Here is a 23911-nt window from a genome sequence, read left to right as displayed (position 1 = left end):
AAATTCAGGTTCCGTTTTTCGGCGGGACTGAAAGGAAGTGCCGCCGGAAACCGGAACCTGAAATTGAAGTTCCAGTACCGCTGTGCTGCCGGCCCACGCTTCAAGACAGGTAAGTAAACTTTCACATTCGCTCCATAAGACGCACAGACATTTCCCCTCACTTTTGAGGGGAAAAAAGTGCGTCTTATGGAGCGAAAAATACGGTAGTTCTACTCCACACATAAAGGGACACTATAGTCACCAGATTCACTACAGCTTACTTATTATATTTATATAGCGCCAACAAATTATGTAGTGCTGTACAATGGATGGAATAACAAACAAGTAGTTGTAACCAGACAAGTAAACCTCAGGGAAGGTGGAAAGAAACTTTTATACAACACCTGTCACCACAGTATGTCACTCCACTATCCTATCCTTCCACTACAGCCCCTATACCCCAACTACAGCCACTGTCACCCCATTATACCCACTATCCAGCACGCAATAGTCTCATACCTCCCACTTCAATCCCGATTCTCCTGTTAGAGGCCCTACCCTTCCACTACAGCCACTATCCTCCCCACTATGGCCATTATCCCCTAACTGTAGTCTTATTCCCCCACTATAGCCAATACCTCCCCCTACTAAAGCCCCTATTCCCCCATTACATTCCCAAGCACAACAAGCAGCCACCTAGTCACATTCACCAATCAGTCATACCCCAAACTAGTCCTATGAATGCGTGCAATTGAATACTCCAAACTTTGTGTGTGTATACATATGTGGCAGGGGATGCATTGAGGATACTGGTCTTGGGGCAGCAAGGAGGGTAAATCCGGCCCTGAATATAAAGACTCAAGTTTGAGATACAAGAGCAATGATTATCTCGTGTATGAATAATACAGATAAATTTGAACTGACCTCACTGGGCTGTAGGACCACGTCCACAAGTTGCACATGATCAAGCAGAGGCAGTGGATATCCTTTGTTCAGAATCACTAAAAGGAGCAGAAATTAAGTTATACTTTATTTACTATTTCACTGACCTGCTATTGGAGAGGACCTGAATGAAGAACTCCAGGTTCCAACGCGTTTGATGTAATAAGGTTAGATTATAGCTACTTCTGCATGGTGTTTCTCTTTATTTAATACTAATTAGTACTAATTATGTTTGCCCCATAAAAACACTGATTCCTCTCTTTCCAGACTTTTTTGTTTAGCTCCAAAAGCCTGGAGCTTTGCAGGAATTTCAGGGACATATCTAAATCGCTTTTGTATACACTATCTATAAGAAAAAGTCAAATCCACTTCGGAGTGTTGTTTTAATTTCCCCCACTCTCTACCGATCCAGTTCACTACTAAAGTGCAAGATATTTAATTCTATTGGTAAAATGTTTCTGAAAGAAAACCAGGAAAAATATAATTAACAAATCTTTTTTGTTTTTTTTGTTTGTGCAATTTTTCTCTACCTACCATTGACCTGAGGAAGTATAATGTGTGTGATGTAGAAATTCACAGCAGCATTTAAAAGTGACACCTAGAATTGAATCAGAAACAATTCATGAAAGTGCTCAATAAATCAGTAAAAAAAAATTATATATAGTTTTATGTGCAAAAAAAAAAGAGTTGCCACGCAGATAATAACCTTTATAAATGCTGTTTTCTGTCACTGTACAAAGTTGAATAGGTGAAACTTAAAGAGACACTGTAAAATCAGTGAAATCACATCAACAGATTAAAGTGGTTATGGTGCCTTGACTAAATTAACAGTTTACTAGACTAAATCAACTAAACTTGAAGCCGGGCCTCCAATGATGATATGGCAGAGGCGGAGCCATCACAGTTCATACCAGGAACGGGGGCAGTGATTGGTTCAGACCACTCAGCTAACACTCTCATCCAATCACTGCCATGGTATGGCATAAAGCATATCCACTTATCAGTGATAAAACCATTACCAGTAGTAATGGGGGACTTGGAGCCCGCAAACTCCAGGCACCATAACTGATTCAATCCGCAGTTACGGTGCCTACAGAGTTCCTTTAAACAATTATTTTGTGCTCACACGTCCCGTATCCACTGGGCAGCTGATTTTTGAGATGATCCAAGTCAGGTCCCTACTGACTGGGCCACATTGAGCAGATTAGCTCAGAAGAAACATAAACAAACTCTTAAAGTGAGAATGCAGTCACTATAACCATTTCATCTCTTTGGATTGGTTATAGTGCCTGAAGTCCCCTGGGCACTGTCCCTCCATTCTGTGTTAAACCGCATAAGAGCAGTTTAACCCTAAATAGGTGTCCCTGGCATCCCACAGTCTGTCCCCTTCTGGAGGTGTGGCTAAGGCAGAGCTTACACACTTCCTTGTAGTCATACCCATTGATACCGTCAGATGGAGTTCTGGTAGACTAAAAGCAGTCAACTGACACTCTCAGCCAATCATAGCTGCCAATTGCTCCTCAGGCTTATACTTCCTCATTAGTCAAATCCAAAAGAGATGGGATGGGCTACCGGGGACTCTTATTTAGCATTAAAACATAACATTAAAAACAGTTCAATGCTAAATGAAGTGACGGTACCAGGGAACTCCAGACACAAAAAACTGTTTAATGAGATAAAGCAGACACAATGCCTACAGTGCCCCTTTATGTTATTGTGAAACATATTTCCAATGCCCAGTCTAATACAATCGTGTACTAGAACAAAACAGATTCTAGGTCCGTAAGATCTGTTTCCTTCCAGTACACGATTGTATTAGACTGGACTAGTTACAAATACGAATGCTAGAGATTGCTTAATGTCTAATTGTAGTTTCAGTTTATTTATACATTCACCTCGCGTAGCCACAATGTACTGACCACAGTTATATTAGCATTTTACAGTTGTTTATTTTATTTACAACTTTACAATTTAAAAAAAAAAATTTAAAAAATCATTTTTGGATGTTGCAATGCTAATCTATGTATTTATTAAATTAACGCTCTAAGCACCATAAACACTACTTATAGTTGTAGTGGTTATGGTGTCAGGAGTGATCATTTTTGAATGGTTTAACGACTTAACCGGGGGTCACTGGTCCAAGGTAAGAAGTCAAACCATTAAATAACAGGGTGGGCACGGGGCACGTCTGCCACCATAACCACTAAAACGAGCTGTAGTAGTTATGGTGTTTTTAGTGTTCCTTTACAATGGCTGTTTGTATTTGACAACCTGCAACCTGAAGACTTTTAAGGGACATTACTTATGGGTACTCACTGAGAAAGGTCCCACGTCAGAGTGTTTGAGAGCCATCTGTACCCTAAGGAATTCATAGATTTGTAAGAAATAGATTACAATGCACAAAGAAAGAAAAAAAAAATGACAAAACCTTGATTATTCAAGATTAATGTTAAGTCAGATACTCAGTGAACCTGCTTGATTAATGTCAGTATATTGTGTTTCACAAGTTATATAGAGAGTGAAATAACACTTCCTGTTGCTAATACTCTTTCGTATTACACAGCACCTAGTCAGATATCATGGCAACTGCTTACAGAGAACCCCAGTTCACACCTTAGACTAGCATGTAGTTGTGTGATAGTGAGAGCATTGTCTGCCTGGACAGAAAAATAGCATGTCTTTAAAAACAACAAAAAAGGGGGGTTTTTCAAAATGTTGGAATCTTTGTGATGTGACCATGAGAGTATAGATTTATAAAATCATGGAAATTTGTCACTAAAAAAGTTGGATCACTTTAAAACATGTGGGCAGTTTGCAACACCTTTGATACACTAAACTCAAATTTGATCTGCTGTGTAGTAAGGCGAAAATGCCTGATTTGACCCATATCCACTTCTATTTTGCTTACCTACTGATCTCCAAATTACCAACAATCCTGCTTGCATTCACTCCCAACTTTGCCAGAGCAGTGGTTGTCTATGGAGAGGAAGCACAACATTTAGCATGGATTACAACAGTAGACAGATCCTCTTATGCATTTATAAATACAGAAATAGAAACATGTGGCTTAGTTATACCTTGTGATTATGTGCGAAAGTGGGTGCTCGTTTACTTAAAGGGACACTATAGGCACCAGATCAACTTTAGTTTAATGAAGCAGTTTTGGTGTATAGATCATGCCCCTGCAATTTCACTGCTCAGTTCTTTGGAATTCTCAATTACTCTTCTTCTTTAGGAATTAAATCACTTTAATTTGACACACCTCCCCTGGCTGTGATTCACACAGCCACCATGAAAAAATGGTTTCATATTCAATCAGATGTTAACTTGTCATAGAAGTTTGTATCTCCTGCTCTGTAAATTGAACTTTAATCACAGTAGGCTCCTGCAGGGTCTAACGGGCTATTAACAGAGCAAGAGATAATAAATTCCAAATTAAACAGAATGTAAAATAAAGCAAATGTAAACATTAAATGTATCATTACAGGAAGTGTTTAGGAGGCTGTGCAAGTCACATGCAGGGAGGTGTGACTAGGGTTGTATTAACAAAGTGATTTAACTCCTAAATGGCAGAGAGGTGAGCAGTGAGACTGCAGGGGCATGATCTATACACCAAAATTACGTCATTAAGCTAAAGTTGTTTTGGGGACTCTAGTGTCCCTTTAAAGTAACATGTAGTTGTAATGGTGGCAGTAGTGTTCCAGTGCCGTCTCAGCCTAATCTGTCAAACCATTTTAACATAATGAGACATTTACTGATGTCCCACTGAGGGTCCAGTTTTCTTGAGCAAGAGAAGACTGAATGCCGATGTATGTGTTTATTCGTTGGCTGAGAGTGACTTCTGAGCGGTCTCTGACAATGAATGAGTTTAGTGAGTAGCTGAACTGAACATACTGAACTCTGTAGCCTAGACCAAGTACTAACCACATTTAGTAAGAAGAGGGGAGCCAGGGTCCCGTTGGGTAAAATAGCATAGGCTTCAATATCCGTCATAGTAGAGATGGTTACATTTCCTGGTTTCATAGTCAGGAAAGGCGTGGAAGTAGATGTAATGTCCAACTTCATGAGCATGTTTGGGTACATCTTGGATATCTGTAAATCAGTTAATATTGATTAGGAACAATATATGGCTATGTATCTCTCCTGTGTCATGCCAGATCAATACCTGGGGTATCAGTGCTCCAAAAGATGATGTATTCAGGTGGATACTGAAGTTCTTGGGAATCTAAGAGAAAGATAATACTTATATTTTAGCGGTATTGACATTTTTTCAATGAACATAGTGGCGTACTTACTGGACTGAAATATATATATATATATATATATATATATATATATCAACACTATATTAATGTGAGCACTAGGAGGTAATAGAATGTCCATCTTTGCAAGCGCGCTGTCTTGGCGTCATACTTGACTCTGGTCTCACCTTTGAGCCTCACATCCAGCATGTTGCCAAATCCTGTAGATTCCATCTTAAAAACATAGCCCGCATCCGCCCCTTTCTTGCACCAGATACTACCAAGGAGCTTGTCCATGCTCTAGTAATTTCCCGCATGGATTATTGTAACCCTCTCATGATTGGTCTTCCCAAAAGCCGTACTGCACCCCTACAGTCCGTAATGAACGCTGCTGCTAGACTGATTTTCCTCTCTAGTCGTTTCTCTCACACCTCACCCCTCTGCCAGTCCTTACATTGGCTTCCTGTATGCTATAGGAGTCAATTCAAGGTACTAACTCACACCTATAAAGCACTGAACAACTCTAGCCCCTCTTATATCTCCTCACAGATCCATAGGTATGTCCCTTCTCGGTCTCTCCGCTCTGCCCGTGACCACCTCCTGTCCGTTGTCCGCACCCGTACGGCCAACTCGCGCTTGCAGGACTTCTCACGGGCGGCTCCCTTCCTATGGAATAGCCTGCCTACCGCCATCAGACTCTCCCCTAGTCTTGCATCTTTTAAGAAGTGCCTTAAAACCCATCTCTTTAGGAAAGCTTATGGCCTCCAAGACTAACCCCTACCTCACATACCTGTCTCTTGCCCTCACCTAAAGGGCAGCCCACCTTATTTGATTGCAAATTCCTGTCCTAATGTGTTTTACAGCCCACCTCCTATAGAATGTAAGCTCGATTGACCAGGGTCCTCTCCTCTTCAACCTATTGTTCCCGTAAGTTTATTTGTAATTGTCCTATTTATAGTTAAATCCCCTCTTATAATATTGTAAAGCGCTACAGAATCTGTTGGCGCTATATAAATGGCAATAATAATAATAATAATAATAATGTAAGGTAGTGATGGCCGATTTAGAATGGAATATTCTTTAAACCTCATAGTCATTGAAGTCTAGTACTAAGATCACCACTGATATACACCAAATTTAATTTTTTATCAATTTTAAATCAGAATGACAAATTCCAGACTAAAATAGCCGAACTGTAAGGGTTATTATTAACATAACTACATTTCAACTGTATTTGCAATTCTCATATGTACTAACTGAAGTGGTTATGGTTCTTGGAGTAACCCTTTAAATTTTAATTTTTATTAATTGTGGTGTATTAACTCCTCCAAGTTTGTAACTATAGCTTGTATTAAAATCGGTCACTATCTGCCTGCAAATTCCGTATAACCAAATAGTGTACGTTTAATCTAACTAAATTTGCAGGCAGGCAGTGCTCAGTTCTGTTGAATATGAGTATTCGGTTGCTAGTGCCAAAATGTATTTCTGGAATTCAACTATATATTTAGACAGGCAGAAAGCACATTTAGGTTCTCAGTAAAAAGGAGGCTCTATTACAAAATATTTTGCAGTCGGAATGCTCCTGAATTAATGACCGAAATTGACAGCACAATGGAATTTAAAAACTAAGAACAGGGAATCTAAGCATTAGGTACCAATTTCTGTATCCTATCTCTAACTGCTGTGGCACCATAACAACTAAATTCTCTGATTTTCTTCTTCAGTAGATATAAAATGCAAATATGCCAGGTGACCCTAGGCACAATCTGTACAGGTTTTAGGACGATAACACATTATTGTGGTTTAGTTCCACAAGAGCTGGAAGACCAGCACTTTTACTGTCCCTATTGTAGGTCTTATATGCTTTATGAGAAATCCCGCCATTCCATACCATGTGATCGGTGACCGTGAAGACCAGTCTCCCAGCTGTCTGATACACGTATCCAGCGGTGTTAAACAAATATTCAGAAACCCCAAAGTAAACCATCAGGCTATGATCCACTGGTAAAGACAGAGCAGGCGGAGAGAATGGAGGCGCGGTGCGGTTAACGTGATTGAAAAACTCGCCCTGTGGATAAAATTGGCGTTAAATAGAGTCATCTCTAGTTTGGCATTTACTGGAGCTTCTTTAGCTGTTTAGTATATTTGGATTTGTATTCCTCATTATATACACAGTGAGGATATACATTCCTATGTAGGGATGCACACAGATTATTCCTCAGCTGAACTGATACATGTTATCGTAATAGTATATATTAATAGTATATTTATTTGGTTCCACCCCATCTCCGATATAGCAGTACTTGCTTTAGATCTTTCCACGTGAGATGACAGATCTGTGGGATCACTCCTAGCTTGTATCATGAGATGAATTAATGAGACTTGTTGTGAGAGAGGAATTAATGAGACGTATAATACATCATACTCCATTTCCCATCACCAGGAATGAGAACAAACATGTGAGCATGGCTGGGAAACATATCTGTTCCATCATGGAAGCCTACTCACCTTGAGCTGCACATCGACACATTCCGCCGTCACAGGTGGAGGCCCTGTTAACGAGTAGTCAATGGCTGCTACGTTGTCTATTGATGCAGTAACTGTTAAAGAGACAAACAATAGCAGATTAAACAATAAAAACTGTTAATAGGTCTACTATGTTTTTTTCAAGGTGATCATTTTCTTACAGACGTTGTAAGGACAGAATAAGGTACAATAAGACCCTCAACACATGCTCTCTATTAACTATAACTATTATAGCCCTATTCATCCATCTTTAGAGTAGAGGGAGGCACCTCTCATAGAGAATAATGGGAGCCATTACCCGCTACTTGGCAACTGGCTTTCAGTAGTGGCTACTGATAATTCCCTGTCACCTACTTGCGAAATTTGGCAATCAGTAAGCAGGAATTTGTGTGAATGTGGTGTCGTTGTGGGTCTATGGGTATTAAATATAGCTTCTGGACTGATTCATGCATAAGGTTAGTATGAAGCCCCCAATATTCTTAACTAGTTACCAAATAGTAGAGGTAAGTTCTACCATAAATAGTAAGCTAACTAATTGGCCCGTGGTGTGACCTACTTGTAACCACCATACAGCCACACAAATGAAATGGCATACGAATGATGCAATTTTAATTGAAGACAATATTTTATCTATGACTGGATCCTTCTTGTGTTGTCTCTATGAGTTTTGATGCCACCGAGACAGATTTCTTATTAGCAACCATATTTCCTCAATCACAGTTGGACAGTGTTGACCAGAGCACGGATGACTTGTCTCCAGGGGCAGCTAGTCAGCCACATGGATAACGAGCTGCGGAAGGGGACAGCATGAATAAAAAAAACGACAAATTAAAGAGACAACATAATTCACCTAGGGCATCAACAACATATGGGCCTACCCTGCACCACAATTCATTCAGCGGTGTGCCAAATATGTCTGGGATGCGTTATTACAGCAGTACATGACTAAGCTTTCCCTCTGGACTGGGAATTTCCAGATGGTGACTATCAAATATTTCATAATGATATAGCAGCGGTGAAATTTTCACTTATGGCAGCTACTGCACAAAAATAGACGTCATATTTATTGCCGAGACATATTTAATGGGCAGTCAATTCTTTTTCCACATGCTGGAGATTAATATGTGCGTCCCATAATGCATTGCCAGCTGGAATCCATGATTTGGACACTCCTATATGGAGTGTTCTTCTGACTGATTAGTTCTGTTCATGGAATAAATCAATTTAGAAACACGTGGGAGAAAAGACATTAGTAGCTTTTGTAAACTGATCAGCTGGAAAGGTAAGAAATTATTTGCCTTCAGTTATGCATATGACAAAGCATGTTACTGTCCCTCTAATTAACCACCCTTTATGGTAGAACTTACCTGCTATTTGGTAACTAGTTAACTGAATTTTTGGGGCTGCCGCTTCATACTAACCTTCTGCATGAATCAGTCCAGAAGCTATATTCAATACCCATAGACCCACAACGACACCACATTCACACGAATGCCTGCTTACTGATTGCCAAATTTCACAAGTAGTGATGGGGAATTATCAGTAGCCACTACTGAAAGCCATTTGCCAAGTAGCGGGTAATGCCTCCCATTATTCTCTATGAGAGGTGCCTTCCTCTACTTAATGACCAGTTTCCAACTGGTTAAGAAGCCTGTCGCTACTCAAGTTGTCATTAACCTAACAAAAACTGAACAGAACATCTGGCTTGGTAGGATAAATCCCTAAACATCTTATTGAGGCATTTTTCCAACCCTGTCCCTAAGCTTAGCAGCCAGCCGATACTTGCCCGTCGCTACTGGTCACACAGTGCGATGTGCGCATACCAAGGTGTGGGTTTCTGTGCTTTACCTGCAAGCTGCTAATATGTAATGGGTTAGTTTCTGTAACTGCATCAGCTAATAGACAATGGCTACAAAAAGTTAGCAAAAAGGTAGTAAACTTGATGTTAAATTGTAGCCACTACCGGGCTACCGGGCAGTTGCTAGTGACAGATTGTGACTGATATTTATTGAAAAGATTGTAAATGAGCCAAACAGGGAATTTTAAGGAACTGAACAAGGAACATCAAATTTCGGGGTTATTTCGGCTTAAAATTTATCTTCAGGTTTATTATTATTATTGCCATTTATATAGCGCCAACAGATTCCATAGCGCTTTACAGTATTTCTATTTCCTGTCCTTTCGCTGTGAGGGCATGAGCTACCACTTGGTTAATGCTACCATGGATTGATAGGGAAATATATATATATATATATTTTTTTTTAATTCTTTATTTTATTTGACAGCAAGCGTGCAGAGCCAGCTTCATAGCATTACATATCGTGACAGGTTAAACAGCGCAGTTTATTTTTTTTCGTGAAGATAACAAGCTATAAGACATTCCTGGTTAAATGTATGCATGTCAAGATTGTTCTCGCTTAATGTTACACTGAGGTGTTTACATGTATGTACGTAGTGCAGCCTAGAACAAAAATCTAACCCCATTAAACCCCCCAGTAACGACAGACCACTTAGTATGGATGAAACAGGCCACAGCATTTATTATCACAACTAAATTACTGCATAACACATCCATAACTTTATTTCTTAAAGCTCTTCTTTTCTGTAACCAAAACATTAGACATAAATAAGCATAAATTAACATATATACATATATAACTCCACCCATAGTGTTATACAGTGACCCAACCGTCCTTGCCAATAAAAACCATGGAGTGGTTCCTAATCACCACTCCCTCTCACCTCCCCCCTCGTCATAAAAAATCCTTCCAATGCCTGCCATCAGCCGACCTTATCCACGCTCGATGGGCACGAGACCTCAGGCAACCTAAAGTTTAACCTTTGGAGCAGGGGAGGTTTGAGACCTTAAAAACTTGTTCATCTCATTCCATATACTTAAACGTAACCTCAAACTCAATTGGCAAGGACATACCCCCGGCTAGCTGCGACGAAATATACTATAGGGTGGGCGGGAGGGAAGCTGTTTGCTGGCCCGAATCCCAAGTGGCACTGAGGTAAGACCTCCCCCACACTGTCTTACACAGAACATAATCACACCCACAGACTCTTCCCAACCAATCCCATGCATCTATCCCCACACTCCTACATGTGCCCTTGTCCGCTTAGCTGCGCTATCTCCCCAGGGCCTGATATGCAGGTTCTCGCTTGGGTTACATGTGATTTCGTAGGATATGCTGCGTTGTGGTTGCCATGTGTTGGTTTGTGCTTTGCTAGTGTGGCAGCATTACCTATGTGAGTATGTGGCTTAAGCAGTGCAGTAGTTGCTGGTCTATGAGTGATATAATTAACTCTGGTTTGCAATGCTAATGACTTAGACAGGCTAGAGCTATTAAAACATATAATGACATTCAAGCAGTTTAACTAAATCAAAAGGTCACGCCGATCAGTTTAGTAGATCAATATAGAGAAGCTTCAAACATGCGTGGATTTTCCCACCCCAGGCAACCCCCCGTCAGCCAGATGAGAGTCAGTGTCTGTGTGCCGTGAGGCTTGCCTCTGAAGTGTAGTGACTGCAGAGAGACTCAGGCTTGGGAACAGCCATATTAGGTGCAGTCCAGGCAAGTGGCAGAATGATAGTTCTCTTATGGTGTACTTGCGGTTTGGTACAGTGTCTGCCTCGGGTGGGAGTTAGATCCCTGCAGTTGTTTTCTTGGTGGGTTTGCAGCTGCGGGTTATCGTTAAGTGTAAGTCTGCTTCCTCGCAATTCTCTGAGAGGATCAGTGTACAGGGGTTCGTTGCAGGTGCCATGTCTCTCACTTTGAGGGTCCTCTCTTCGTGTGCACGTGGATGTGCTTTAGTGGTAGGTCTCCGGTGTCGGTCTCTGCTGACCGCTTGTGCTGCTGTTTGCATGGGTGTGACGTGGTCCCGGTTTCTCCGCCACCGCTTAGCTTGACCCGGAGTGGGTCTTGGCAGGTACATGTCGGTTTCCACGTGTCTCGTGTTAGTTTGCTGCCAGTGTAGGGCGGGTACGTCTGTCTTTCCGCTGACTTGGGGACTCGGCTTGTGGTCTCCACCATTTTGGCTGTGGCCTCCGAGTTCTGGGGCTTCGTCACAGCCTGGAGTGCTAGTATTTCTGGCTGCTGGCGGGCCCAGGGTGGGGACCGGGATCACCCCCACTGGTCCAGAGGGGGGGGGGGGGGGGCAGACCCCCCTAGTCCTGTGTGCCGCTCACACCACTGGTGGGCAGGATAGCAGGGTAGCAGCCGTCCACCTCACTCACCGCCCGAGCGCTCCCCATCGCGGGAGACGGTGAAGCGCCCCTCCGAGGGACTAAAACTCTGCAGCAAACCTCTCCTCAGGACCAGGGTGTCCGCTTACACAGGGTCGCCTTTGCCAGTTGTTTAATGGGTATTAAATCTGTTTTTCTTGTGAAAATTGGGCTAAGACGCAGGAGCTGTTTTTTTATGCGACCTGCCAGCATGGCGGTCGGCCCCGCCCCCCAGGGAAATATTTTATATTTAGTTTTTATTGTTTTATTATAACGTCACAAAAATGTTACAGAATGTAACTTTACGAGCGTGTAAGTCATCACACCTTAGTACGCGTTGACACACACCAATTCTACTGCACTGATTGCCATAGTTTACATTTTACCCTGATCCTACCTGGCAGGGTTTGCAGGATAGGCTCCAGCCTTTGTAGAATGGATTTGCTAACAAGTGGACAGATCTACGGACACAAATAAACACATGTTCATAAAAAAAAAAACACGCGCATTTATTGCTTTTTATATTATCACAAAAGCACCACAAATGCTTGAAGCCTGAGGATTGTACTGACGAATAATAAAAAAATACAAAGCTTTTCTCACGACCGGCAAAATTAATCTAGTTGAACAGAGAGAGAGAGAGAGAGAGCATTGCAACCCGTCAGTGTCTAATGAAGATTAGTATTAACACAAATACATGATAAGGATGACACTGATCCCTGCAATCCCCATACAGCAACAACTTCTGATAACTGCCGTATTATCCATCAAACACAGCAGCGTATAATCCCAGCCACACACAAGGACAATAGGATATAATTTTCTCAATATAACCAGTGTCTGCGCTGCTGGCTTAGATAGAACCCAGTTAACGAGAGCTCTACCCCATCTATGTACCTGATTCTCAATGGCTTTCCTTAATGCCTTGTCAATGCTCCGGTGAAACAAGTCTGCCAGCCACCTGTAAAATGGTAACACGATGAATTCAGCCTGTGAGCTCGCCGCAACTTACTGTTATGTGAACAAACCCTCACTCCTGGATTTTTATACAATTACAATTATTTATATAGCGATAACATATTCCACAGCGCTGTACAGAAGGTAAACAAGACAAACAATTAATTCTAACAAAGTGTGATTGACATACTGGTATAGAGCCCTGCCAAAAGGAGCTTAAACATATACTTATTCAGTTAAATACACTTTGCCATGTATTAGAGTGATTATCAATCATTTGCACTACATATTTATTCTTTTGTTCAATAAATAACAAAGCTCATTTATTTTGAGAAAAATGAAAAGGACACAAGGATACATTATATCAAGTGTACCCTTTTTGCAAGTCAATGTATATATGCTGTAATTTAAAATATTTTAAATTGTCTTAAAGGAGGTCTAATATCCACAAACATGTTGGGGACAAGGTGGACTTTTTGTACAACCAAAATCAGTAACAAATGTCAACATTAACTGATATACAGCGTTATTAACTAAAGTGAAAATTGTCAGGAATTTCAAAGGGCTGAACTGGGCTACTTTAGCCTTAAAGGGACACTATAGTCACCCAGCTCATTGAAGTGGTCTGGGTGTACTGTCACTGTCCTCCTTAATCCTGCAATGTAAAACATTACATTTTTAGAGATACTGCAATTTTAAAATTTCCTTTCTTATAGGGTGGGCCTAATGCGCTCAGTGCTAGGTGCTAGGACATGAGGGGGGAGAGAGGGTTATATAGTGTTAGGAATACATCTTTGTATTCCTAACACGATACAATCCCTTTAAATTTGCAAATGATCTTGAATCTTGATCCCTGACAATATTTTTAAATCCAAGATAATTCTCACTTTATTGAATAACCTTGGTAGTAACCCTAAACCTCATGTCCAGGTGATACGAAGGCAACTTAAAAATGGTATGGTACCTTTAGTAAAACCATTTGATCTTTTACACATAATATCTTTTCTGATTCAAGTTTCCGTTAACAAAGTGTCTCTCTAAACCCACAATAATGAGGACCATGGGAGCCAACTCACTTATACTTCCCAGAAATGTGCACATTAACATCTCCAATATGGTTACTGCACGCAGAAGGATAGATCGTTGGTCTTCCGGATCCATCACTCCCCAACTTCAGGCCTACAGAAATGCTGAGTCCCTGCACCTTCAGATCAAAACTCCCGTGACCCGATCTAGGCAAATGAGATATTTCAACAATTAGTAAAACTTTTATAGGTGAACTGTTACGTCTTTTGAAGTCATACCACCGAACTCAAAAAATATCACCTATAACTTGCATTATTCTTTTTCATGAAAATTAAAAGTTTTAGCAATTGACATCTCAATCCAGTTCAGTTCTGGCACAGCCAAGGCACACATTACATTGGAGAAGGAAAAACTTAAATTTAATTTCTGCATCTTCTCCTCAATATACCATGCTACTTCCAGACCACTGGTTATGATTGTCTGCCTCCATGAAGACATTTCTCACAAGTTGCCGTGAAATCTTCATATTGGTTGGCAAGTGTAAAAACAGTTTTTTTTATATCTTTCAAAAGACAAAAAAAATGCATAGGGCATGGCGGCACAACAATGCTTGACAGGTGGCCAAGATGGAAGCCCTCAGTTCAAGAAACTCAAGTTGATAGCAAAACAGCAGCTTTATTAAAGCAACGTAGAGTAAATTGAATGCCTCGAGCACAACTTTATTTTATAGACTTAAAGCGGGGCCTGGCCTTCCCCTGATCCGGTGCACATTGGTAGGCTGATGAGTGCGGTCTCCTTTTAAGTTACTGCTCAGTTCAAGACAGACATAAATGCAGTAGTGCGAATTTCTATATTTAATTTTATTTTTCAGACATCACAAAAAGATGCTTGTTAAATATAACTATATAATAAACATAGTATTACAAATTCTGGAAGTGAAAGTTGCCCTTTAAGGGAAAGCTAAAAAAAAAAAAAAAAAAAAAAAAAAGGCAGTGCATCACATAGAGAATAAGTTACTTCTATCTAAACTATAATAGAATAAAAAATTAGATTCACATTCATTATCGGCTTCCAGTCTCCGGAACATCGGAATAGATTTTTTAAGGCAATATATAGATGGGACTCCCGTGTAAACAGATATACAGGATTAAAGGTTTATTGTGACATACTCCTTTAATCACATTATAGATCATTTTTTCTGATTTACTATTTAAACGCCCCGCAGAGAAGACATTTAGTATTAACTCAGCATGCCTGAGATTTATCATCGCTCTAATACATTTTAGAATTGCCAACTGGAACTTGCGTAAAAGGCTTTGTATCTTTCGAGCCGACTGGAGTTAGACAAGTGGAATTATTATAGATTCTTTGTTCTTAAATGTCTGATATTAATAAAAGAATATGTATATTTTACTGAGTTTGAATTAGGTAGGCCTCAACCAGCTGCAGATTTTTGTTTAACATGCAGATCCTAGTAACGACAATTGGCGTTTAGTAAGGTTAGTGAAAAGATATAGCCATGTTTAAAGGGACACTATCGTCTCCAGAACAACTACAGTTTAATGTGGTTGTTCTGGTAAGTATAGCCTGCCCCTGCAGGCTTTTTGCTGTAAACACTGGCTTTTCAGAGAAAAGGTAGTGTTTACATTAAAGCCTAGGGATACCTCCAGTGGTCACTCCTCAGAGGGCCACTAGAGGTGCTTCCTGAGTCAGTGCTGTATGGAGACGCTGAACTTTCCCCATAGAGATGCATTGATTCAATACATCTCTATGAGGAGATGCTGATTGGCCAGGCTAGTGTTTGGCCCCCGCCTCTTTGACCATCTCAACCAATCCAATACTTTTCCTATTGGAAAGCATTGGATTGACTGGAATCATCAATTCTGACAATGTGAGCTAAGGAGGCAGATAAGTGGCTGGGCCAGTGCTGGCAGATCCACACGCCAAGGGAAATAAGGTGAGTTTTTACCTGCTAAGGGGGGCAAGCCACCTAAATGTTTGTGTTCCTAGTCTATAGCCATTAAGTTCTGGCTGAGTGCTGACTGCTAGTGAGCTATTGGGAAATATTTGACAGAGTATGTTTTATTGATTTACTCATATTTTTATTTCAACCTTTTTCTAACTTTTTTTTTTATCCTAAGATTGAACATTACCAGCTTGCCTCTGATTAAACACATATTGTAAAGCAATTCCTCCTTAATATACTAAAAGAAAAACACACGTTTACAAACTTGAACATAAGCCAAGACCGAAACATTTCAAACTTTGGTCATTTGTCTTGGATATTACGTCAACTAGGGTATTGTACACACACTCAGTGGATATTACGTCAACTAGGGTATTGTACACACACTCAGATAACTTACATAAAATGAAGTTTCGTCTTGAACTTCCACTGTCCATCCACCCGAATGAAGCCCCCAGTGATGGATAACTTGAGTCCAACATTGGGGACTAGAGAGACTTGTGAGTTTGGCAACTGAAAACTACGAATAACCATGCTGTAAAAACAGAAGATAACAGGTATAACCATAAGGCTAAAACACCAACTAATTAAACTGTCAGTAATATAGAAACTCATCACAGAGTAGAATGGAAGCAACAATACAAGTTACTGAAAATGCTGGTTAATGCGCAAAGAGGTCACATTTCATTGGTCGAAAGAAGCCGTCATTTTAAATCAATTTCTAATACTGCTATAATTTTCCAATGTCAATTCTACTTCCAGCTTACTGCTGATTGTTTTTCCCTTTTTCCTGTTGTCTTTTTTTGTATGCCCGTCACTCTCCCCTGCCTTTTATCATTATCTTTGTCATTCACTCCCCTGCTGTGGGTGACGATAACAGTGTCATTAACCAAACATTACAATTACGCAATGCACGGGCAATTGCTTTTTTATATAATTAGATGTTTATTGACACATGAAGATGCAGAATCGAAAAGCTAATTATAGTCATTATTACCCACTGAAGTTTTTTTTACGTTAATGACGCCTTGAAAGGCATATTACTTTGTGAAGGTATAGTCAGGGTGATAGTATCATTAATTCATACTTACATATCAAACACAGATTGCATTGTGTGACATATTTGACTAAAAATAGGCTTTCACCGAGGATTTATAAATTTGTCACATCAAAATAAAGGACGTAACGTTGTATCTTTTTGTCTGTTGATCTTAACCCTACATTGCAACGCCAGTGGACTTCAACTTTTATACTTTAATGGTGCCCTTGTAGTCCACCTGCATTTCTTGATGACTCAGAAATCCAGAACCGCAATATTGGTGCAGATCAGGACCACCAGGGATGCAGCTCACATACTACTGGCCCACCTGGGAAGGTAAGCATGAGGGAGTTGTGGAACATACAAATACACAGAATGCTCAGATTCCTGTACACTCACACAACTCACCCACTACACATACACCCAGCACACACTACCCAATAGAGCTCCCACCCTCCTCCACACCCTCTCACTCAATGCTCAGCTACAACACACACATCAGTGATGAAAAAGAGCTCAAAGCTCTAGGAGGTGGCCCCAATGTGAGGACACCATAATGCACCAGCTTTGTAAGCGCTATATCACCTTTGTGTCAGTAACGGTATAAGTAGTTTCATCCACTTGAAGCTCCATCTAAAATCACTTTGACCTCAATGTCATACTTTTGAATAATCTTTTCAAACTATCACAGTCTTTTACAATTAAGACATTAGGAAGTGTAGCCAACAGGGTCATCATGTTCTATGTTCTATGGACTGTCACTTTACGAAGTCCAGCTTTCTTGCTAGGAGTACATACGAAGGTGGAATAAAAACATGTCTGAGAAAGTGAATGTGCCATGCTATTGCTTGCATGCCATCTACTGGCTAGATTCCAACCATTCCTGAAATTTGACATTTCTGGTCTCCATACAATAATCTGTATACATCCTGTTTTACAATAATGCACTTTTTGTAACTTTCCCCATGTATGCAACTTCAGTCCAAAAAGACCACTTATATCATTAAACATTTGTTCTCCTTAAGGTATTTTAAAGTGCTATGAAGGTAACATAGATCTGAAAACACCGATGGTGGTTGTTTAATTTTTTTATTGAAGGGAACATCAGCATGACTGGAGCTTCTAATAGCTAATCACCAGCATACTCAAGTTAATATCCAACCAGAATTACAATGTCTTAGTCTATTAATAATTTATGAATCTGTTCCTGTCATGTAACATAGTTTCCTGCCAACTTTAATGGGGAAGTGCTATGGGAAATGTTTTTATATCGTATCAAACAATGAGTGGCGTACACTAACTTCCATAGTCCTGAAGTGAAGTGGGTTTTAGTTGTTTTTTTTTTTGTTTTCAAGAGCTTTATTGCAAAACAAACTGTATTACAACAAGTTCACTCAGTATACATCATATAGTGTATTTCAGGTACAAATATGAGATGTTTGTAGATACTGCAAAGTTGAGAATGTGTCAGTTCTTCTCATGTTGACAATGGAACAGCAAGGCTCCATAACAAAATAAAAAAAACATACACAAATAAAATACACGATGAACGAAAAAAAAACATACATATTACCTGGTAAACAGACAGATAAGAGTGAGGCATCTCTGTAATTGGGAGTTTATTTTTTTAAGAGGAGTTTATTTTTTTAAGAGGAGTTAAACCTCAGATTATTATTATTTTTTTTTTTTTCAGGTTTAGACTTCCAGAGCTTAAATTTGGAAATAAGAAAAAGGTTTGTTTAGGTTTTAGGAAGGATCAAATTCAGGGTAAGGAAAAAGAGGTGTTTGGGGCATGTGGAGCTTAAAGGGTTATTGCAAAGTACTGAACTTATGTGTGTGTTCTGTAGTCTAGTCTCCCTTCTTTGATTGATAGGAGAGCTGCAGTAGGTTTTATACAGTGTGCATCACTCATTGATGTCCTGCAGATATACAGCCCACCTCACTTATAGCTTCCTGCTCCTTTAGCAATACATTTCCTGTGTTAGAGGCTGTTAATGGGAAGTTACCTCTTCCACTTCCTGTCCAGCCTCACACACAGACACTGGAGGATCTAGGACAACGCTGAATGTTACACCATCTAACTGATAACTAATCCTGCAACCCTGCTATCAAACATAGGAGGCTGACTAGACTTGTCAGCCACCTAAGCTCCTAAAAGGTACATTCTAAGTTCTGAAATAGGCACCCCCTACATGACATATTTAAGTAGGCAGGTGTCTACTCTGCCTAATTGGTCCCGAAGTCCAGCACTTCCTTAGGCAGTGGGCAGCACATGTTGCTAGAGAGAGATCAGTTGGTCACTAGGAGGCCCTACAGAATGATTAATGAACTTGCCTTCCGCAGCTTTAAATGCTACAAACTACTTGCCTGCAAATTTAAAGAAACGTTCCAAGCACCATAACCACTACAGTGTCATGTAGTGGTTATAGTGCCAGAAGTGCCCTGACACATTTTAGATTGGTTTGACTTATTACCTGGGGCCCACTAGGAGCCACTCCCTACCTCCACTACCTCAGACAGAGAAGCTATCTGTCTGAGCTAAGCCCAGAGGTGCAGGGCTTAGCTCATTGGTTGCCAGCAATTAGATGACACTCTCAGCCAATGAGCTAGCCCTTTGGAGAGCTAATAGAAGCTCCTGCTTAAGAGTAGTGGAGGCAGGAAGCAACCTCTGGCGGACGCCAAATAAGAAGACTAACCCCGATTGAATACTTACATTGTGGTGCGCAAGCAAACTCCTGGCACTATAACGACTAAAGTGCACAGTAGTAGTTATGGTGCTTGGAGTATTCCTTTACTGTGATAAGCAAAAACATTGATTAACATTGTCCATAGTGGATCTATCAATGCTAACTGCAGGTTATCTGCAGTACTATTTTCTCTGCAATAGTCAGTAATGAGGGTCCTGGATTAAGATTCGGTAGGGAACTAAACCCCTATGAGAGTGCTAGGTGTGTGACAATAACCGACAAAGGTTTGTTCTACAGTCAAAGTAGGTCAAAGTATACAATTTATTTCTTTGTTCATTTAGAATATAGCACAGCAAGAGCCAGCCTCGGGCATAATGAAATGAGTGCGTGCATTGATATCATAAAAAAGCAAAACATGAAAACTAGGCATATTTATTACTATTATAACACATGTAATGCCTCCAGCCAATGCACATTTTCATGCGTGCAGCTGCAATCTACGGCTATAGAGAGATGTACTAATGGGGAAAAGTACGTAGCTGTTTTTTTTGGTAAGTTACATCTGAACAATTGTAATGGGATTTAACTTAAAGGGACACTTTAGTCACCAGAACCACGACAGCTTAATCTAGTGGTTCTGGTGAGTATAGTCAGTCCCTGCAAGCTTTTCATAGAAAAGGCAATGTTTACATTGGTGCCTAGTAAAATCACCTGTGGCAGTTACTCAGACAGCCACTAGAGGTGCTTCCTGGGTCATTGCTGCACAGTGTGCAGCGCTGACGTTCAGCATCTCCACGCTTTACATGGAGACTCTGAACATTGCCCATAGAGAGAGATTGATGAGGAGATGCTAATTGGCGCATTGCGGCATATTGCCTCCATCCAAATGCTTTCCGAATTGAAAAACCACATGGGCAAAACCTGAAATGACCAAAACATTCCCTAATCTTGGACTCAGCTGTAAATCCCTTGCTATGTCAGCCTGAATTTTGCCATACAATTGCAATATAATACAATTAGTTTAATTTAGTGAAAAAAAAACCCTAGGATTCTATACTTTGTAACAGAAAACAAAACTGTGCCCTTTTTCAGAGCCACCATATTTCCGTGGACAGAGATCACTTACTCTCCCCCGCTGAAGGGCTGCCCTGCTGTATGTACCATTCATATGCCGAAGAAAAGGAAACCAGTTCATGAATCAACGTGAGCTCCCAAAAGAGATCCATCAAATCATTACAGGTATTGCCTTATACTGCATGAGTCATGCAGTCTACATACGACCAGGTGTGATGTATGTGCAACAAAATACAGTGAATCTGGAATCCCCAAGTACCATAGACTGAGCGAGGAATCGTTCTGTAGAATACATTCAGAGACAGTACAGACAGTTTTTTTTTTTTTTTACCAATGATGGTACCTACAGGGTGACACAATGAGCCATTGAAAGAGAGAGTGTATGTAGATGACAATATGGTCTTGAAAAAAAAATGCTGTGTAGTATCCTGTTAATAATGTACATGATTATGAATTATGGCCTATATATTCATTAATGAATTCATGTTATTACAAGTCTGACTGCTCAGTTAAACATAGGACGGGCACTTGGCGCCAGGAGGTGGGGGGTAAATGTCGCTGATGCCATTAGTTGACAGAGGTTGCTAACTGTAGCTTCACACCATAAATACAGCAGGTGGTGTGCTGAGATGCCTTTTGTCACAGTACTTGTGGAGTGAGGGGGTAGCCAGGATTTGTGCAGTGCTTTTACAAGCCTAGCACCATAGCTCCCTAGAGTCCCTATTTAGGAGCGCCAGTCCCTATTTAGGGCCCAAATCCCTCTGTCCCTCTTTTCTATCCTATTGCCCCTCTTTTTTAGGAGCTCCGTATTGATGGTGTGTGTGTAACAGAGCTCCATAGCAATAATACTCACAATAAATGTGTTTAGAAATCAGTCTGTGTAAATAAGATACATTCTTCTTGTCCTATATTACACTTTAACTGTATAACTTGTTATTAGTAAGTCACAAAGTCTCAGAACAACCCTGCCCCCTGACCATACCCCCAACCACACTCCTAGAATTAAAGTGCCCCTCTTTGTTGATGTGAAATTTAAGAGGTATGCAGCGATGTGTGGGTTTGTGCGTGGGGTGTTGGCATACAATCTCAATGTTGTCTAGGGCTGGCCCGTTGAGATATTTCCCAGAGGATTGCAGTATCTGGATTGACCTCCGTGCCGGACTAGGATGAGTCTGTATAGTGTACCTGGAGGTGTTTATAAGCGACTGCAGGGTGAGACAAGACAGTGCACTGCTCACAGCAGTCATAACACACATCAGCAGTTATGGGGCCCCGGCTTTGTGTCTGCAGAGAGGTTGCAGGGATATATGATGTCATCCCTCGCAAACTCCAGCAGCCTCCGTCTGCCCATAATACTGCATGCTCTGGATAAATAAAGACCATCCACTCTGAGATCTGTGAGTTTTATATTAAAATAAATAAAAAAAACAATATGTTTGCATTTGTCCCCCCAGGTCAAAGGTTTCCAGCCCTCCGCTGATAGGTCAATAACACAATTAGGTAGGTTAGGATCACCTGTGCTCAATCACAGACACTCAGCATGTGTCCTAACAATATTGAGTTGTGGACTCTGATATAAGCAGTTTTCTTTCTCACCCTCTGACTGGTCAATAAAACAGCTTACAATTTATGCAATGCACAGCAACAGTCACTCCGAGGCAAAATAAATGAACCTGCATCCCTACACAGCAATCAAAGAATGTGTAATCTATATGCAAATTGCGTGTTAATGGCTAAAAACGTTTGTTGAAGTCAGCGTTGAGGTCTTAGTCAAGCGCTCAAAACACCGAAATTAAAAAGAAAGGAAAAAAAAAATACGCCTATTTTGTGATGCTGGGAGAAGGGAATGGTTTTTGTACATTGATTTTGAATGCCACCAGCATTATTTATGTGTGAAATTTGGGATTCATCTCTGCAATGGATTTAGGTTCCTTTTGATGAATTAAATATTTTGCAACGTATATTTTTTTCAAATCTTTGCAGTTGGCTGGTTTTTGTGAAATTCAACAGTGGAACTTTGAGCGTAAATGTGTTTTGACGATCCATCATTTCTCTTAAAGTACAATAGGAAAGGCATTTAAAGGGATGATGTACGCACTATAACTACAATTGCATGCTGTAGTTTTAATGCTACCAGGTGTTCCCTGGAGCGGACTAGTAGAAAACTGATGGCTCGCCGCCAGTGAATAATAACTTAACTTAGTCTGAGTTGGTATGATAATGCAAATTTATGTAATTCTGATTACCATGCGTGCTCAAACTAGAAGAACTGCGGGCACAGGCGCCTGACGGTAATAGTTTTCAGCCTATGACATATCAGTAAAGCCCAGGCTGGTTCCATATTATAGAGAATAACTCTTTCTCTATACATTAGCTAGCAATTTGGCTAGTGCAGTGTATGGGTGACAATTTCTGCTCTTTAAATTGACAACAAGCCACAGGCACAAGGTGCACTTTAATTTAGTTTAATTGTACATGAAGTACGGTAGCACTCTGACATGAATTCATATATGCATGTAACCAGTGTTTACGTCAAATTTCAATTTAGATTTAGCCATAGTCTTTTGACTAAAAGCCATTTTAGTTTTTCGTATTTTGGTCATCTGAATTGTTTTAGTTTTAGTCTAGTTTTAGTCGACTAAAATTGTTGGTCGACAAATGAACACTGCATGTAACGTTATAGCAGTTGATGAAAACATCTAATATTCAATAATCTATTAATTTATTTTTTTACAGAAAGTCTACTCTCTTACACAGATGATCTGGACCACTTTTGGGATGTACTGCTTTCTTCACCCAGGACCGGTCCATATAAAGAGATTTCGTCAGTCCCTGGAATGGTAGTATGTGTTTTCCCGAGCTCTGATCAGCACCTATGTCTAAGTAAATACATGAAATGACAATCCTTTGACGTTTATGGTCACATATTGGAGTTGTGTTAACCAGTCACGGTAATATCAACCAGTAGAGGGCAGACAAGTCATTGAAGTGGTCTGAAATTAGTCACATACTTTGCTAACAGACTGACGGTTAATTAGAGCTTTTATTCCTTATTTTTGTTACATGTACACCTGGGGGTGCTTCAGAAGTGGCCAGCTCATACTTCAATACCATCTTAATTACGGAAAGTATTAATAATACATTAATACTGATATTATGAGCACTTATCAAATGACACGCTGACATTAGGCCTGAGATAATGTGTAGCTAGTGGTATTCTCAGACCCAGGGTAGCGATACGTACTC

The 23911-nt window shown here is 40.3% G+C and overlaps 1 protein-coding gene across 3 annotated transcripts in view; it reads right to left on the bottom strand.

Moving 5' to 3' along the window:
* Positions 1-23911, bottom strand: part of LOC134611782 (bactericidal permeability-increasing protein-like) — a 47923-nt gene that overhangs the window by 1507 nt on the left and 22505 nt on the right. Inside the window, exons 3-14 of one of the 3 annotated variants that reach the window (XM_063456000.1) lie at positions 16266-16400; positions 13950-14105; positions 12814-12877; positions 12314-12377; positions 7671-7762; positions 7054-7230; positions 5087-5146; positions 4846-5013; positions 3830-3897; positions 3238-3280; positions 1456-1519; positions 904-980 (exon numbers count right to left, since the gene is read on the bottom strand). In XM_063456000.1, coding sequence (XP_063312070.1) covers positions 904-980; positions 1456-1519; positions 3238-3280; positions 3830-3897; positions 4846-5013; positions 5087-5146; positions 7054-7230; positions 7671-7762; positions 12314-12377; positions 12814-12877; positions 13950-14105; positions 16266-16400 — 1168 coding nt within the window. Of the gene's footprint in view, positions 1-902; positions 981-1455; positions 1520-3237; positions 3281-3829; positions 3898-4845; positions 5014-5086; positions 5147-7053; positions 7231-7670; positions 7763-12313; positions 12378-12813; positions 12878-13949; positions 14106-16265; positions 16401-23911 lie in introns of those variants that run through there. The other 2 variants (XM_063455999.1, XM_063456001.1) reach the window with 2 other exon arrangements.

This window comes from Pelobates fuscus, chromosome 5 (genome assembly GCF_036172605.1).
Source record: "Pelobates fuscus isolate aPelFus1 chromosome 5, aPelFus1.pri, whole genome shotgun sequence".
Lineage (NCBI taxonomy): Eukaryota > Metazoa > Chordata > Amphibia > Anura > Pelobatidae > Pelobates > Pelobates fuscus.
This window is presented reverse-complemented; position numbering and strand designations above follow the sequence as displayed.